Source organism: Puntigrus tetrazona, chromosome 14, assembly GCF_018831695.1.
Source record: "Puntigrus tetrazona isolate hp1 chromosome 14, ASM1883169v1, whole genome shotgun sequence".
NCBI classification, from domain to species: Eukaryota; Metazoa; Chordata; class Actinopteri; order Cypriniformes; family Cyprinidae; genus Puntigrus; species Puntigrus tetrazona.
In genome coordinates, this window is record NC_056712.1 from 24,571,744 (window position 1) to 24,591,940 (window position 20,197).

General features: G+C 39.3%; 1 protein-coding gene across 7 annotated transcripts in view; it reads right to left on the reverse strand.

Annotated features, from left to right (window-relative positions):
- Window positions 1–8,858: 8,858 nt before the first annotated feature.
- Window positions 8,859–20,197, reverse strand: part of diaph2 (diaphanous-related formin 2) — a 350,703-nt gene continuing 339,364 nt past the window's right edge. For all 7 annotated transcript variants that reach the window (XM_043256805.1, XM_043256804.1, XM_043256807.1 and 4 more), the window contains one exon: window positions 8,859–10,920. In XM_043256805.1, the coding sequence (XP_043112740.1) occupies window positions 10,856–10,920 (65 nt within the window). In that variant the 3' untranslated portion in view covers window positions 8,859–10,855. The remainder of the gene's footprint in view (window positions 10,921–20,197) is intronic.

Below are 20,197 nucleotides of genomic sequence, written 5' to 3' on the forward strand. Positions count from 1 at the left end.
TTTCCATTCCTTTGGCCAGAGCATCTTGGCCATCTGGCCTTTGCGAACGTGCGGTGACTAGTTTCCTAACACGCCTGTTGTCACACTGTTAAGACATACTGAGGCTGATATATACAGCAAGCCCTCAAACATACACAAAATCTTCTCACATTGCTCTCCGAGGACATTCATCTACCTCAAACAGATCTTTGGTTTTTGCGGTGACAAAGCAGCGGGAAGCTAAGCTGCTTGGTTTACGTAGCCACTGATGGATCTCCCTCCATTTCACAGTCTTTCCCCCTCACTTCCTCCCATAATGGGCCCGTGTCATCCCCTGACATCTTTGTTTGCCTAACCTCCAGGATGCCAGTCGTTTACCACACTTACGCACACATACCACCAGCTGCGTTCTAACAGTCACGCCACATCACCTGTCCAGATTGGCTGAGGCTGCCATGCATGTAAAGGCGTTCGTGTGGATGCGGAGCCACAAGTCCCCAGATATTCCTGCTACTGATCGATAGATGTGTGCAACTGCGTGTTTTAGCAGCATGGATGGTGTTTATGGGGAGAGAGTTTAGCTCTGTTTGCCTCTCCACTGGAAACAACAAGACACAATCACATTGGGCGGCTGAATAATAAGCGGGTTTATGGAACGTGGCGAAAGCAGTCTACAGCTCTACATGAAACAGCCATCAGGGTGCCGGCCTGCCGCAGCAGAGCAGCGCTTAATATCAGCAGTCACCTTGTGATGCTTCAAACTATGAGAGAAGGACAGAGAAAGAGTGAAAGCCAGACAAAGTGGTCCAAAAAGTGTCTAGACACTTAAGTAAAAAAAAACCCAAAAAACTATCATTAACTCACATTCATGTTATTCCAAACTTGAATTGAATTGAATTTCTTCTGCTGAACACAAAATAACATATTTAGAAATAAAATAGTTACTGTTCTCGATTAAATGAAATGCTATATGACATTTTGGCTTTTCTAGGTCTTGGAAAAAACAAAAAACACAAATAAAAAAATCATATTGAGGCCCCTGATAGAAAACCATTGGTATGCACCAGTGAAATGTTTGTTTTACACTTAGAGAGGGAAATTGTGTGGCCGCTGTGAGTTATGGTGAATATAAAGAGCTGTAATAAATACAGTGTTATTAGGATGAGCACAGGTCACAAAAATGAAGTCACAATTTAACAAAAAAAAACTACAGCATACAAAAACGATTGATTCTAGTATAACGTAATGCAATTCTTTGAACATAAATGTATGTTGGAAGTGTGTGTCATTTGTGATCTAGCTTTATCTGCAGAAGAAGTGAGTGCAAGGGTTTTTATGAATCTTTGCAAATCATCTTTACTAACAATGTGCTAGTTAGCTAGTTTCACTGCTAATGATTTACAGCCTGCTCGTAGCTTCATGGAAGAGAGGGGTGGGGTCAGCAGAGCTCATTAGCATTTAAAGCAACATGGACTAGAATGGCTTGATAAGAACAGCTGATTTTGACAGGGTAAAGAAGGTGTTTTGTACACTACCATTGAAAACTTTTAACCAATGTATGTCATAGACTTTTCATTAAGACCCTAGTGAATCATATCAACCCCTTTAACACGCCTATATGTATACTCTCACAGTAGTATTGTTACCACAACCATGTTGTGGAGATGCAGTGTGTTTCGAAATATGGTAAGGGGGCACACTTGAGGCATTCAGCCAATCTCAATGCACTGGATAGCTGGCCAACCAAAGCACACCACTCATCTCAGAAGAGCTTTGCAAAAAGCTGACACATTTCAGAAAGGAGCAACACTAATGTACAGTATGTGGAAAATAATGCGTTTTTCCAAGCAACATAAATTGCATTACACCAAATACACAAATTATGTTATTTTAAGCATCGCCATATGACTTTCGAAATATCCAACCGCTTTTTAGACCCACTGCATGCCTGTTACATCATAATGTCTGGTTTTCAAAACCCCACAATGCCTCTACAGGACAGCAACGAGCAGCGGTCAGAGTCTTGTCACCACACATTGGCTGTATGCTGGGGGATCAGGCCTGGCATTTGCACCAGTAATGTTGACATGCTTGAGCGTGTGTTTGCTAAAGCAGAGGCAATGTGGTGAGTCAATCAGACAGCCTGTGACTCATCTGCTCCTCACTTCCATGGCTGACTCTGCCCGATCCTTCACAAATTTTAGGCCATTTGCAATCCTCACATTCATAATACCCTCATCAATCCATCCATCAATCAGTGTGGATGTACAGACATAAGCCTGTATGCATTCATAGATTTACATCGCGTATTGTCCTTGTTTGATCCAATGTAATACAGACAGTTATGCAGTTGTTTATCAACAACATTAAAAATAAATTTGACATCCCTAGACTTTTATGCCTTTGGAAAGAAAAGAAAAAAATTAGTCAACTGCTTTACAGGTCAGGCTTTGCTAAAGGAGTACAAGATAAAATGCATCTTTGACCTAGCATCTTTGTTGCACGCTTGTACTCTCTGATCTAGTAAGTGCAAACTAAGTCTTGTTTCCTCACAGCTGAAGCATTATTAATGACCCAGGGTTGAGGTGAAGGGTTTTAGAGTGATAGCATGCAGGCCTGAATGGAACACCTGCGTTATTTTTTCATGAACGCAGATGTGAATGCGTGTGTGTTTGTGTTTTTAGGGTGCAAAAAGAAGTACAGACAGAGTGTGAGTCCCTGCTCGAGTGGTCAACACTTTTATTCTAGTGGGTTAGAGATGTGTGTGTCTGTGTTTGTGATCCATTGGGAGTACTTCAGCTGAGGGCAAGAGAAACGAGAAACTTTGAGGAGGCTTTTATGTACTTTTGAATAAAACGATCCACAGAAAAGCTTTTATAAAAACTCGTTTTTATAAAAGGCATCCACTTCTAGGGGGGCACTAACTCAATTATGAGAGTCTTTCCTCTCTTTCGTCTTTTCCTGTATCAGTGAGGTTTAACCCTTTAGCTGCTGTCGGAGATGAGTCAAGCTGAGCTGAACTTTTCACATAAGGTTATCTTCAAGGGGTGCTTCAGGGTAAAGTTAAGTTCTATTGATGACATTTGAGGCTTAGTCCATTATCTGGACCTCAGAAGATAATTTCGACTAGCCACTCATATATATATAAGTTAGTCTTGAACTGATTGATCTTAAAACATGTCAGTGTCTTTGTTTTGTCTTAAGATACACACCAGTAATACTGTTTTCTAAGGTAAGCTCATAATTATGTGTTAAATGTCGTAAATGAACTATGGCCTAATCCTGTTTTAAGCTAAGTTGTCTATGAATCTGGGCCTTTATGTGTCACTAGTTTCATAGACTTAATTGTGTCATAGTCTGTTGTTTCACTTCAAAATTTGTAAAGATGGTAACTTTTACAAAGTGTATTTGTGTAGACTAAATCAAAATAGTTTTCTATGGCAAAAAATATAAAAATTATGCAAAATATATCAAAATATTTTTCTATGGTAATCAAAATAAATCAAAATAGTGCTTTTTAAAAATTGTTTTTACTAAAATGGTTGAATTTTTTATGTTGTTTTTGTCCGCATTCCTCATGTCGTATAACTTACTGATGACTTTGCAGATATCTATGTTAAGTCTGTGTTATGAACTCTATATGCAACAAATGTCAAATCCCGCTTCTCTCCTTTTTTGTCTGCTTCCACAGTCTCTCCTTCCCTCAGGTCAGTGGTGCTGTGGCTTTGCTGGAACCGATGCAGGGGGGCTAAAACAGAAAGCGGTGATCACAGTGACAGACAGCTCTTCTTTATAAAGACCTGTCCACACGCAGGATGAGCCCTACGGCCCTGAAATGCTTTCTGGGTGACCAGCTGCCTCTGGGAAAGCCTCAGAACACAGACAGGATGTCACAGTGCTGTGAATCACACAGAATGGGAATGAAGGCTCAAAAAGGAAAGGAGCGGTGGACAGAGGACAGAGAACGGACAGGAAGTATCAACGTTTTCAGATTAGTAGATATTACACGTGACCCTTAACCACAAAAACCAGTCATGAGTAGAACAGGTATATTTGTAGCAATAGCCAAAAATATACTGTATGGGTCAAAATTATACATTTTTCTTTTATGCCAAAAAAAACATTATGATATTAATTAGAGATGGGATTCCATAAAGATATTTTGATATTTCCAACAATAAATATATCAAAAAAACAAAATATATGCAGTGTTAAGGACTTAATGTGGACACCTTTAAGGGTGATTTTATCAATATTTAAATATTTTAGCACCCTCAGAATCCAGATGTTTAAACAGTTGTATCTCAACCAAACAGCATTGCATCCTAACAAACCATACACTAATGGGAAGCTTATTTATTCAGCTTTAGGATTTGGTGTATAACGCTTATGACCTTATATCCTTTATAATTAGTTTTGTGGTCCAGGGTCACATACACTCACACAAGGACACATATACACAAATGATCAGTATATCCTTGCTCAGTTAAGTATTGATATCAATCAATCAATCAATCAATATCATACACAACCCAAACTGTAGCCCATCCATCTACCCACATACATTTGCATCAGATTTTGTTTTTAGAACATATTTTTTTACATATTGGACATTGTTGTCAACCCTATAATCAAGAAGCTGAGAGTATGAAGAAAAAAACCGTCAAATGATATATGGATATCTGGGAGCAGATGCTGTACTTTACAGTATGTCAAGATAGTGAATGGGCTGATTGACAGGACTTGAATGAAGGCATTGTGTGATATAAAAACAGTTTTAAGCTACTAATATTTACAAACAATAATGATCTTATTGAGGCAGACAGAATTTATTATCTGAACAAGACATTTTGTATGAACTTTTAATGAACAATCAAAAACAAAATAGTATTACTGAAGACATTTTTCCCCCTTTTCAACCATTTAATAATTTTTTTACTTTGCAAAGCATAAAAAGAGGCTAGAACACTCAAGACTGCTTTCTCACACAGATACACAGATGACAGACAGACAGACGCTTGTACCGATCTGGGGAGATGGATGTGTCAGCAGTCTGATTATGAAACGATTCAGATCTGGAACACTTGCGCTTCAAGCCAACATGGTGAACTGCAACGATTCATAAAGATGAACACGCACGCACGCACACACACACGCACGCGCACACACACAAATGCACACTAAAAAAAAAAAGTTGAGTTTAGAGCAGTGGCAGACAGAATGGGCACAGACACCTAACTCTGTATTTCATCTTAGTTTTCGTACTTCAGGATGCAAAATACATCATTATTATGTTGTATTCCCATTGAAGGCCGATCCATCAGAATGTAAATTGGTGTGGGTGGCTGAACACACGCCCTGGGTTTATAGAGAAATGGAGCACGGCATGAGAGCAAAAACAGATGAAGTGTGTGTGTGGTCTTAGTTCATCTTTCAGATCTCAGACAGAGCTACTTATGGGAGGACAAAATAATAAGGATAATATATTACACACACACACACACACACACAAAAAAAAACAGCCCCTGCTCTCATTATCTCCCATGATTCTAATCTACACAAAACACAAAGCCTTCTATGCTTCAGGCCAGGCCTCCATCCTTCACCTCCAAGTTAGAGAAATTAGCGAATCTGCATTTGTGCCAGAAAACAAAACAGGGCAACTGATAATTCAACTTCAACAGTGCCCTGGCATCTAATGAGCTTTCAAAGCCGAGGAGACGAAGAAATGAGCCTGACGTCTGCACAAAACAGAGCGCCTTGTAAAATTAGCCTGCCTTTAATGACCGGCTCGCTACAAATGCATCAGTGCTCAAAACAGAAAACACCACCATGCCAGATCACTTGTTGGCCATCGCATCTTGTCTTTTTTTTTTAAATCCTCCATCTGTGTCAGTGAATTAGCGAGCAGACACGGAGCAGAAGCAGACAAGAAAACTTACTCTAACAAACAAATTGCACATGGCCTGATCTGCTAGTAAAAGCAGGACCATATCCTAACAAATCTCCCTCCAAATGCACAGATGCAAAGATGAATGGACAGACGCAGGCGCGCATCCCTGTACACATGCACGCACTCTGGAGAGAGGCAGAGATGGGAACATTTCAACCATTCCATTTCAGCTCCCCAGCGGCGGAGGTATGCTCTGAACATGGCCAGAGACGCTCACAGTTCAGAATTTGAAAAAACAGAAAAAAAGAAAGTGTCTTTCTATTCTCTAAAAGACAGACTGACTGAGAGACAGGGAGGATGGTGACAGAGAGATGGAGGAATAACAAAAGGGCATCATTGCCTTCTCCATCTCTAACCACAGTGCAACCAAATGTCAGCCATCAAAAGAACAATGAAAATAATGCCGTATATTGTACGGCAGTTTATATTTAGCTTTGTAAACGATGATTTCAAGCATAATTCAGATGGATTGAAGCAGCCAAATAACATGTGCGCGCTTACTGTGAAGTGAAGGAAAGACAGAGAGCAAACAATACAAAAGAGCACTTCAAACAAACGACAGAGTGCTGTTATCTCCTTCTGACAGTAGTTTTACTTCGCAAACCCATCAATTCAGTAACTGAATAAATGCTATTCTTATGACAAAAAGCAAATAAAACCAGTTCCTGTCTGTTTATTGAGTGCAAGTTACATCGAAGCAACGCTGAATTATAATAGCGATAAAACAGAGCTGGTGGTTTTTATTTCTAATGATATTTGCTAGCAATCCCACTAGAGATCAATCTCAATAGCATCAAGATAGTTAAAGTGATGCAACATTTCCAGCATCTGTAATTCATCTGATCTTAAGGCCTGGTCACATCAAGGATGATAACTATGAAGATACAGAGGCACAAATAATATATATATTATTGGAATCACTTTCAGAATATTTTTTCCAGAGGATAAACTATACAGACAGCAGACACATATAAGCTTAGAATAAACAGACAATATGGTCATCTTAATAGTTACCGTATTTGGTGGGAACGGGTTTTACACACCCAAAAACAAATCTTTGAAAAGGGAGAACATTTTTTGGTTCCTAGATGAACTTTTCTTTTAAAGGTTCTAAAAATAACCATTTTATTTCCTAATAACCTAGAAAATATTTCACTATAAAGACGCGTTTGTGAAAATAGAAAGGTCCTATGGATGTTAAAGGTTCTTCATCGATTTTAAATTGATAGGTAATCTGACCAATCGTAACGCAGAATCGACCATTTTATCTGACAAACAAACCCGACAGGAGAGTAGATACAAGTCAATGGACCTGGAATGGAAAGATGTTGTGTGCGGACATCTTTTTGAGGTCGCAACAAGACGGCATGAAAGCACCATGGCTTGTCGGATGTAACAGTATCTAAGTAAAGTGTACGGGAAATGAATATTCAGCACAGTGTAATCAAAGTCGGTTAGAATATGTCTAATATACAGTAAACGTTTTGTACACGTGGGATTTTGCAATGGGTGGATCTACCTAGCTAAGTGAGCAAGTTCCACACAGAATCAATTATTGATGAAAATATTGATGTCTAAAATGTTAGCCTAATAACTCTAATTTCCTTTTTTATGTATATAAATAATGTCTGAATGGCCCACACTCTGGTAGTATGATCTCTATATAGAATATATAATTTTAATAATATGTTTGAAACCGTTTATTCAGGTAGAAAATGATTTTGGTGGAATGAAATAGCAGATACTTATTCAGCTTCATGGTAAAGCATCGGTATTTATTAAATATCTAAGAAATGAAAATGGACAGACTGTCAACACAAGTCTATCGAAATCATGTGAAATCATGTCCTGACGTTTGCCGTGTTTAGTTTAGTTAGGACGAAACCATTAAAATGATCAGACAGAGATAGCATTTAAGTGCTTTAGGGGCTGGTTAGGACACAGCGTGAGTCCGCATCAAGACAAGGCATAATTCATAACTCATTATGGAAATAAAAGAGACACTTTTTTTTTTTTTGAGAAAGTGGTTATTATTTAGTATGATATTCTGTTACATACTCTGGAACAGTGTGCATAACCATTTTCACTTTTTTTAGTCACAGATAAAAATAAACTTAAAAGAAGTTACAAATATAAATTGCTTATAAGACAATAATCACAATGTCAAGGAAAAAAAAGGCAGGGCTATGGAGTCTTATATTACCTAAAAAAAATGAAACGATGTCCTGAGACAGTTGCAGTTGTTCTCACCCATTTAACTTTGATCTTGTTCCAAGCGCCAATTATAATGTGAGGGAATAAGAGAGAACTGGAGGAGACTTCGGAGAGAATGGAGATTGAATCACTTGTCAAGAACGGTTACCGTACATGCAAGCAGTCTATTTTGGCAATGATATACAAATTAAAAGATCGCTCCAGGTCTATATTTAACAAGTTAAAGTGCACCATCATACAATCTGAACCGAGAATATCGAACAAATGTGAATAAATGAGACAGCAGAGAACCCAAATTGGCACTAGTAACTTCATATTTTCTTGCCCGCTTCTGGTCTCTGCCTAACATCCAATTAAAATATTGGATCTGACTTAAAATGTTACACAGTCAGTCACCTGCAGACTCTAACCTGCATTAGGATACTCTCTATCAAATACACGACACATATATATTAGCCTATAGTAATACACAAGTTTAACACCGATATCACAGATGGAGAGGAAGATCACTGGTATAAAACAATGTTTTCTTAGGAAAGAGGGAAAAAAAGTCTATAAATTACACAATTTCAAAGAAAATTTCATAAACATTTGATATTAGCGTTGTAAAAATGATGACATCCCTAAGCCCTACATGTCTTCAATCTGAATAGTTGCTAGTTTCAGTCTTGTGTGTGTGATTCATCACTTTCATATTGAAAATCTTAGTGTGATTTAAGCGAAAATCCACCGTTTTTCATTCATTTTCATAATCATCATATGAAATCTCAGTATAGTAACTTTTTAAGTTTGGCACATTTATCAAAACAGAAAAAAAAAAAGATTACAAAAGTTCTCTGGTGCCAGTGCCTGTGCCAGTCACATAATATATGTAACTGGAGTCTGACTGGGAAATAACAATGCATGTCGAAGGTGTCTGCACTGACAGTGTGTGGATGCTGTAATTACCATTAACATGAGTTTAAAATACCCGATAGTGAGAGCCGTGAGAGCCAGGCGCAGCTTCTGTTGTGTGGTGTTGGAAACCATTCAAAGGGCAGTTTTAATTAGAAAAGCAAATCAATGGATTGCGATTCGCTGCATCCCGACCTTTCCTCTCTCTCCTGAGAGAGTGTATGACAAACACAGTGTGAGGAGAAAGCCTGACTAACAGTGGTTTATACGCTTTCATTGGGTGCTCAAACCTAACAGTTTCTCGTCATTTACAAATGCAGAATACTTCAGCGTGGAATGTTACCAGTATGTGAGTCAGTATGACTCCAGTCACCCAAAAGACTGTTTTGCATACCATTGCCTGCGGTGTTATGGACATGGGGGCAGGGGGCATTACAGAAAATGACTACTCATGCCATAAGCAAGAGTGAGGGGAGGTTGTGGAAATATTTCACTAATGGTTTGCAAGACAGCAACCACGTTGTGAACATCGCCTCACTGTCACGTACGGGTGTACGTCCTGATATCCAGAATCGGGTTAATGTTCACATATAAAAGGCTTCGGGCGAAATCTGGCAAACTGTGAATAAATACATATTTAGCAAATTGTGAAAGATAAACTTTGAAAGTAAATCGGATAAACACTTCTCTTTGTAATGTTTTGGACAGTTTTCAGTGCTGAGACGGAGAGGTAAACGCGGCAGGTCAGCAAGAGAGAGCTCTTAAAGATGACCAGTGGATCTCGAAAAAAAACACTAAGCTACAGTTCACTAAAATGCTCTTCTACGAGAGGGCTGAGAGCTAAAAGCACAGTGACTTACAAAGAAATCACGAAGAAAACCTGTGACACGTTCGAAAACTGAAATGAATGGCATCTTTTTGATTTGCATTTGCTTCACATATCTGCAGATTCACTTAATAAAACCTTTGACTCTGCAAGAGAAACGTCTACAAATCTTTGAAGTGTTTACCGTAGATAAAGAGCAATATCTTTCAACCACCTCAGGTACCTTGTGGCACTGGCAGCTCTTACACAGCACAAGTGTGTACACACGGTACCACTGAAGCTAATATCAGCAGCTTTTTATGTCGCTACATATATAGGATCTGTAATATAGAAAGAGAGGCGGTGATGAGAGATTAAATGGCTGATGGTGAGAATTACAGACTGGAAAATTCTTCTTTTTTTCTGTCAAAACAAATAAAGGGAGCAGGCAGAATCATTCAAGTCAAGGTTTTGTTCAATCAACACTGCAAATAAAGTCCCTTTGCTGATATGCATACAGAATTCACGCAGTCCTTTATGGTGCTTTTGGCCTTTTGTCAAAAAGAGCGTGTTTGTGTGTCGAAAAATCCAATAGCGAGAGATCAAACCGCAGCCAATCATTGATTGTTTGTAGATAGCGAGGTGGACGTGAGCCAGATCAGGGGAGTTAGCTTGGTGAGATGCACTGAGATATAAACAGAACCGGCGTAATCATGAAAATAACAAACAAACAAACACTGCTAAATTGGATAGGCCCAATGCACAAAGAGCATGTAGTATATAAGGCTTCAGCGAGAAGAGAGGGTCAAGTGATCCTGTGATGAAGCGTCTGGAGCTGTGACGCACATCTTTTTGAGGTTTGCTCTGCGTTCTGTATGCATGCACGTGTGGTGGATGTGGATGTATGCGAATGCCGAATGGGCTTTCTCTCATTCCTCTTCAGCCCTCCTCAGCGTTGTCCCCACTCTTAGGTCTTTGGCACTTGGCAAACGTCCTTAACCGGGAAGTGATCATCGGACCATAGGGTTTGCATTGTGGCGTGAACGGGATCTTTCCAAACCAGTGCGACGGTTGTCTGTTCACAAAGAGAGGAAGGAAAAAGATCTGTTAGGTTGCGTTCAAAACTGCAGCAGACAAATACGAGACAGGGGAGAAATGGGAGTGCAGTTAATAGTTAGAAAGAAGACGGGGAACAACATCAGACACAACAAAGAAAACTGATTAAAAAGAGAGCTACATAAAGATGATCTAAAGTCAGCTGCTTCTTGTCTGGTGTCATAGTAACACCATTGAGCTTCTGCTTCGGTCTCAGACTCGAGAGACCCTCCACCTATAACAACACAGCCTGGAGAAGAGACACTTAATAGGACGCACCCATACAAGTACAAAACAGTGTGTACACAGCTGAACGTACGTAGCTACTTATTTAAAGAGCTAGTTCTACCAAAAATGTAAATTCTGTCATGTTTTTCCAATTCAGTGGGGTCCAGTGCTGTTCAGAAGTTTCTTTGCAAATCCTTTTGTGTTCCACAGAAGAAAGAACAAAATGAAGGTGAGTATATGATGACAGAATTTGAATTTTTCAGTGAACTACCCCTGTTTAAACTATGAGATTCTATGTTTTAAGCGGATTCTTTTTTTGAAACTAGGCCAGTAGGAATATAATAGAGGAGAGGACTAAATGTGCTAGCTGAACTTGGCAACTGAGGCCAGCCCATTATGGGATCACACAAAAGGCCCTTTCCTCTCCAAACATGGTGTAGTGAGGGGCTGGGTGGGGGCCATGTGGCAGGTGGAGTGGACAACCTTCCTCTTTCCCCTGCAGATTCGAGAGCCAACTCCATGCTTAAGCCGCCACACCTTTCCTACCTACCCTGGCAGGTCTACTCGCGCAACTGCCATTACTCAGTGCCAGGTGCCCGTGCCACCATGGGCTGGGCATAGTTTAATGGAACAGGCCCCATTCATCATGTCAGGTAATGAGTTAGGAGCAAGTGGGCACCACAGTAAAGGTGGATTCATACTTCAAACGAAATTGAAGCCCAGCTCGTTTGCCAAGGTCAGTCGTGTGGGCCAATGAGAAAATAAGCTAGAAATCATTTTGAAAAGGTTGTTTTATGGCTTTGTCTGGGTAAAAAATTTTTTGTAACAAGACAAAGGTGAAATAAAACACAGTCACAGTGGCCAAGTTGTTGTTGTTTTTTGTTATTACCACCATTACAGTGCAGTCGCAAGCTCAGTGCTGGTTGATTATAAGAGCAAGTGCTCACAAATCCCCTTTTTGAGTTTGCCTAGAGCCTTTTAATTCAAGCTTCAGTAGACGTATAAATCTGTCCTAACAAGGATACTCACCACAGGGGAGGGAAAATGCTAATAACAAGAGGGTAATACAAAGAGATGGAAGAGATGTGGTTAGGTAGAGAGAGGAACGGATAAATGAAAAACAGAGCACAAATGGAGAGAGGAAATCCGCAGTTCTCTGCAGGACAACTTCCTCTGGCATTGGTAAAAGTTGAGGACAGTGAACTTTGAACTCTGCATGGAAAACACAATATGAGTTGAAATGACGGCTGAGTCTTTCATCCACTTCCACTTCAAAAAGCCAAGCGCCTGAAGGCCTCCAGTCTCTTTCTCTCTGAACTGAATGGGCATTGCACATTGACAGCAGTGATAAAAACAAAGACATTTCTAGAACTTGTCAAAGTATAGGTTGTTATTTCAGATTTTATTTACAATTTCTACAAAGGGTGCTTTTTAGGAGCATTGTGATACTTTTTAGGAATATTGTGATACATGATAAATATACATTATAGGCTACTCTGGATAAAATGTCTGCCACTATCTATATATGCCGCTAATATAACAACTATACTATCTATATATTACATGCAAGTGGGTTCACTGATCGGTGTATTTTGTAGTAAGTTTTGTTTTATATCTGCAACTAGTTATTATTTTAATTTTGTGGTGCTTTTTTATGTTTGTGTTTTTTAAATATTAAATAGAGGAATACCCACACTGAGAGTGAGGGAGTGGATGACAGAAGAGATGGTAAACAAATGCCTACTTCAAACACTGCCATTGTTTTTGCAATTGCTTCCAAGATGCCTATTTTGTAGGTATATTGGAAGGTGCCACACAGACTACAGTCTTTTTGGGATCTGGAAAAGCTAGTGGCAGTTCCTCAAGTTTGTATTCCAAATTGAAAATGGATGAAAGCATCATGGCTTGTTTGTGAGCGGAACATAGGGACATTTGGAGCATTTGGCCAGACAGGGAAAATAACATCTAGAGAGCAATACTTGAGATAATTGCTTGAGCTCAACAGATTGAAGATGAGATTTAGGTGGGGAAAAATTCTATGCTTCAACCAAATGGGCAGAAAAGACAAACCAACCACGAAAACAGACCTTCCTCCTTCTCTTAATTTGGGTTGAAAAGCTCCCCAAGTTTCTGATTTCAGCCACTTGAGTCTAAAATACCCAATCTACAGCAACAATCACACCAACCAGCAGCGATTTCTATTGGGGGACACATAATGAAGCTATTCTCTAAAGGGTGAGCATTCACTTCTACAATAAAAATACACCACTAGACAATTTCAGGAGAACTGTGCCACTGATCACAAATCTGTCAAGTGCTTTTGGGTTTGATGGCTTTTTTACCTGCTTTTCCCGGAGGCAACGTCTTTAGGTTGGATGCACAAAGAAAAAGAATGGGAGTGAAAAAGATTGATGAAAAAATAGGAACATTTGGTTTTACGCTAGAGAATCGTCTGTATTCCAGGACTTAATTAAATCATGCTATTGTTTCTCAGCGTTTAGTGACTGTTGATGGAGGAAAGGGAGTGAAACGTGATCAAAACGTCATAATACGTTGCAGAGGGGGATCATGGGATTAGCACAGACTGGCGAACGACACATTACTAAAAAGCACACAAACACTCACAAAGGACAGAGGAGTCGGCTTAGGCTTGTATGCCTATGCAACACTTTCACTGTATGATTGAGTGATAGGCCCCAGATGGCCCCCTGTGCATTCTTCTAAAGCGATTAAACGACATAATGGATTTTGCATTACTGTCATCTGCCTGTAATTACATGAAGTTACATCACCAGGAGAGTCCTTTGGCACAAGGTTTGCTCCATGAATAACAAATAAGCTTCAATCAACAGTCGAGTAGTAACTATGTGAATAAACACAGGTAATTATGACAGTGAATAATTTACATGTTTGATGCAATTCAAATATTCAATATGTATGCAATAAATATTAAATGCGCGGAGGCAAATATTTTCAAATAAACACTTTTTGGTTATGCATCTGTTGTTTCGAATAGACCTTTGTGCCCAGAGAAAACATACACACGCGCATGCACGCATACACATACCGTAATGTGCAAACTTGTATCGCTTCATATTTTTCCACTGACAAAATGTAATAAAGGTGATTAAATCTGTGAGGGCCATATGTCAACACATAATGTTTACCGCTTGTGGGCCGTAGAGGGAGGTGAGAGAGAGAGAGAGAGAAAAAGAGAGCGCACACTGCAGCAGTAGCAGCTATCTACTCTTCTCATCTTCTGCATGCCTTTGCCAGACTCAAGCTCCATGGGTAATGGAGCACTAGCAACAGAAACAGGAAATATAAAGAGGATGTGATGGTGGGGAGGGTTATTTCTTCATTTGTAAGTTATGGGGCTAGGAGAGCAAAACCTACAATTCCACAAGCCAAGGTATCCTGCAAAGCTGAGAGTAATTGTTTTGAGGCAGCAGCAGTGTAAGCAGGGAAGGCTACTTCAGCGGCAGAAATGGAGAATGGAAGGTCAAAGAAGTGCCTTGACCCAGAGACAGACAAAAAAGGGTGCTTTTGGAACCTTGATCTGTTGTGGCAACAAGGTAAAAGCTAAGACATAAGTGGGCATATGTGTTACAGCACAAAGTAGTTTTTGCAGCCATACATACACACTAGCCACACACACACATACAGTTATTTCTACTGGAGATAAAATCCGGACTAAATCATGTCTCCAAGATGCGAACAGCGAAGCTACTTAAAAACTATGTGCGAGTGCACCTAGAGCAAAAGCTGCTTTACCTGTTAATTTAGTTAATAGAAGTTAATTTCTAAAGAACATCAATGGTATTATCTTTGACAGCATGCTCATTTTACAGCATTTTTACACAACGTGCCTAAAACTTTTAACAGTTGTAGGTAGGTTTCTTGAGACATCCTGGAGACATTTAACACTTCTTTTGGGTTTAGTATAAGTTTGTTCTGTTTCTTCATGTTATTCCAGACAGACTGGATGATGATGAGATCAGATCTCTGTGCGGAGCACTGGCTATTGACATGTGCAAACAACAATTTCACTGGAGTATTAACATTAATTAATTAATGCAAGCAAAACTGAATGTTTGGAAATGTAAACTGATATTTTCTACAGACACAGATAGAAATAACTGACATAACAGTGTCATGTATGGTGAGGAACGGTGAGGCTGTTTGTCACACCAAGCTATTAGTGTGTTTTAAAAAGCAGATGTATCTTAATCAAATGTGGCAATGAGTCATTTCAATGAGAAAAAGATGCTGTTCAGTGGTTATTTGACACTAAATAAGGCTGTGAAAAAAAGGTAAAATACAAACAAAACAAAACAAAACAAAACATCCTGCTGTGTACTTTGGGGAATAAGATCATTTTATAGTCTGATCAAAAAAAAATTTGCTTGGTAAGCCTTTGAAAAGGTACGAATGCCTAACCACTAGGTAAAATGAATAAACACTAGAAGCTCAAAAGAATTTGTTTACTCAAAAATGTCTAACAAAGACCAAACCCTTATGACATTCTTCCTTTTGAAAAAAGTATCTAAATTATTTAAAACAAACAAACAAAAAAAAGACCATAAATATTGTTTATTCTAATCGTGCACTATATTTATTCTTCTAATGTCATACAGTAGCTTTGTACAAGAAAAACAATGAAAATTTAAAGGGCACCTATTTTGCAAAGATCCACTTTTACATGGTGTTTGGACAAAAATATTTTGTTGGCAGTGTGTGAAAACAGCCACCCTACAATCAAAATCCACCCACTCTTCTTTTTTAATCCCCTTTAAACCAAATCAGTCTCACTAGGCCTGCCTTTCTGATTCTCTATGCAATGTGACGTCACAGTCCACGGGGGTTGATTGACAACCCTGCATTACTATAGTTCCTCCCTCAGAGGTTGTGCACTATCCTTTTTTTTCCTCCTCTCTCAAGAAGCTGTAACGTCAACAATATCTTGCAAGCAATCCCGCTGCTCTTTGTTTGGATGAATACAGACAGCATACACAAGTTTTCATTTTCTCCCAACACCTGAGCTGTTGAGGACATGGTGGATTACTATGATTTTTCATACTTACATTTTTTTTTGTGTACAATCAAAAAAAAATTTCCCCCTCTATTTGTTAGCTCGATCACACGGCTTGGCCCGATGAAGAGGTCAAGACAGCGTGGGCTCTGTAACATTGCATCCCACTTTCATGTGTATGTATGGCTTAAAGCTAGTTCTCTCGCTCTCGGTTATTTTTCTTCTACCAACTGTTTATTGCAGGAGATATGCAATGCAGATGTTTGCGCTATGCCTCTTCTACAGACGGGGCAGCAATATGCAGCTCATTTGCATTTACACTCTTTTTTAGGCACACCCTCAAATGACACATTCTCACTGTTATAATAAATGATCTATGGGGTATTTTGGGCTGAAACGCCACAGACACATTCTAGGCACCTAAGACGAATATTATGTATTATAAAAAGGAGCCTTTTAAGTCAGTGCTCACTGAAAAATGTTCATGAGTCACGTATTGATTCCTGATTAGCAAATCAATCACTCTTTTAAGTCTGATCTTTTTTTAATAAACTAGGAGATTCACTTAAATTATTCTCAAAGACTAATCCAGTTTTCCAATTCAACTGATTCTGTCATACATTAGATGTGAACATTATAAATAAATACCGACACGTAACACACACAGGTACTCACACAAATCTATTGGAACAGTACAGGAGTCATTTGACCACTTTTTATGATGCCTTTGCATCATTTTTAAAGCCTGAATGCTCCAGCAACTATACGAAACAACCAGCTGTATTATTTTAATTTCTCCTTTTGTGAGGAAAAATCATACGGATTTGGAATGACAAGAGGGAGTAAATGCTGTCAGAATTTTCATTTTGGGATGAACTAATCCTTTAAGTACTGGCTGATATCCTGGTTCGTTTTCCACATTGAGATGTGAGCTCTTAAGTGCATTCTCTGCCCTAACTAAAGCAACAGAGACACCAGAAACACAAGTGAGACAAGGCTCTAAAATCCTGCTTTAAGTAACCGTACTCTGCTGAAATTACGGATGTTTAGAGCAAGTGTGGGGCATTTGTCAAACTCAGCCACCGCAGATCCACCAGCAGAGCTCGCAAACATGAGCTTTCCTCATCAAACTAAGATGGATGAGAGCTCAGATAAGCTGGAGGTCTGGTCTGCATTCTCCCTAAATCTCTCTCAGAGCCTTTTCTAAACAAAGATGGGAGATGTGTAACGTCTAATCTGACAGTTTGTTAAGACTCAGACTAATGAAAATAATGAAGTAAAGCAGCAATTAAAATATGCCAAAATCGGTCAAAGTGGATCTGAGTTTTTCCCCTTTCATCTAATACGCCTTTCAATCAAAGCCAGGCTCCATTTAGACGCTAGCTACCTTGGATATGTGACCCAGATATTTGATACCAGCTTTGCCCTTCACATTCCACAGTTTCTACCTTAAAGAGTGCATTAAAGTTTCAAGCTCTTGATAAAGAGTGAGGTCCACAGCCTTAGTTAAAAGGCACCGTCTTAGCAGATTTCTGCGAAAGCTTGCTAGCTTGTTGCCCCCCAGCACTCTGCATTGTCCTGCTCAGCTGCACTCTCTCGGCTGGTCAGAGCTGAAAGGAGAGCCAGGCCTTAGAGTAATGCTTCTTGACAGCTCGGCACACAATACGGCACAGGAGAGCTGGAAATCACTACACATGTCGATAAACAAATGCTTATTTTTAGAGGAGAGAGCGATGCACTAGTTTATCTCTGCAGCAGGAAGGCCCTGACAGATCTGTTCCCGGGACAAACAAGGGAAAAGACGAGAGACCACGGCTGGCGTCCAGTGCCGGCAGGCCCAGTATCTTTCCCTTTTACAGGCAAAGCAGTAGGACCACGTTTGATGGGATATCAAACGGCTGACGGTCACACTTGCCAAGATTTCTCATTGGGATCCTCAAGACGGACAAGACTGGTCTCTGAGTGGTGGACCAGCTTGGTTTTCAAAAGAGATGGCAGAATTTAAGATCTAAAACAAAAAGTAAGTTAAAAGAGGGGAGCAGGGAAGCAAAGGCACACACATGCATCAAACCATCAGATGAAAAATTCTTTCCAATAGACTGCAGCCCAAGGCTAATCTACAGCACTAATCATCACCTCTGCAGCACTGTAGCAAACTTCAGCAGTCAAACAGGAATGTATTTATGCAGTTATAGAAATACAGCTTGTGCTTTCAAACGCTCACCTTTTGTCCTTTCACCAAAAAAATGTTTGATGTGTTTATTTGTTATACATTCAAGTATCGGTGTATATTAGTATTTTAGCTTTAAAATAAGTTATTAAAACCTGTTTTTAAATATTATAGATAGATAGATAGATAGATAGATAGATAGATACCTCAGATGTGTAAGAGCATGTAAAGCATTCAAAAACCAATGTTCTTAGTTCATCATGGCTGAAACATGGGGGGCAGATGGGGTCTCTGGCGGTAACACTGCCCCCCAAGTTCAACTCAGGAAAGGTGAGTGGCTAATCCATTAGGATCATGTGCGCTAGGCCACAAAGCACCATACTGTTCCTTCAAAACTGATAGTGACCCAGCAGTTATCTGGCTTGCCAGTGAAATGAGCATTTGGATGGGCTCCTATTAAAAGCCATGCAGGGCTAGGTTTCATGAACAACAGCCCATGTTTCCACACTGCATAATGGATAAAATGTCATTTATCCATAATATAAAATTCTGAATGAAGTTTCAGATGTGATTATGCATGCACCGAAAGGTTGGTTCATGAATGCAAAGTTAATGTGAAGTTAAGACCAATGCTATTCCCCAGCTAAAGAAACATGCAGAGAAGCTTTGATTGACAGTGGAGTAAGCAGACAGAGAAGATAGTTAGACAAATGGATACCACAATATTGTTTGACAGACAGATGGAAGCGTAAATGGATGGTTTGGCAGCATGATAAGGTAAATAGACTGATGGATAACTAAACAAATAGAGGAAGAAAATGGCTTGTGTGGTAGCAAAAAAAAACAACTATGATGGGGAAACAAGATAGAAAGATAAACACAGATGGATAGTGCTGATATGACATAGTTCGATTGATTCTTCAATCCTATTCCTTCTTTCAAATATGACTATATTTTGGATGAATCAAAATGGGTGAGTGTGAAACAGCACATTGACCAGAACAAACATGCCACTGTCTTCTCATCCACTTGATCTGATGTCACATAAGGAGTGGGGGGGGGGGCTCTATAAATTTACATGATGAACATCACACTGATTATATGTTAAGCAAACATATACACAGACACAAGACTGAAGCTCTGTAATAAGTCAGAGGGTGAGAATTTCGTGGAATATGAAAAGATGGTGATGGAGTAAAGATGTGTGGTGAGGGTGAAGAATGAGAAAATGGAGGGATGGAGGTGATAAAGCTGCTTTCTGCTAACAAGGTCTCAAGATACCATTTTCACATCTTAATGACTCTTGGTGGAGTGCTGGAATACGAGTCATGCAGCAAATCAGAAAATTAAAAGGTTACTTTATTCAAGGTTACTTCAAAGGTTACTTTATTCAAAAACGAAAATTCTGTCAATATTTACTCTGCCTTGACTTGCTGCAAGCCCATTTGTTTTCTTCCAGGGGACACAAAAGAAGAAATCTTAAAAAGTGTCCATGCAGTGGCTGAAGCCGTATGATGTCAGACTAACTTAAAATTAAAGAAGGCACTTAGTCATGACTGTAATGTAGTCATGAACAAAGTTATTATTTTTTAGTCAGAGTCAGATGTTTTTAATGAATCAGGTCACCCAACTAAACAAAAAAAAGTTTATTTAAAAATGACTTCTTTGGATTACAAAAGTCATATGGACTAAATCTACGATACCTTATGATGCTTTTTTATGTCATTTTTGAAGCACAAAATCCTCATTGATTGTGGAGATTAAAGCACTGAAAAGAGCAATCAGTACAATTCTTAATTCTTGAAAACTTCATATTTTCCACAGAAG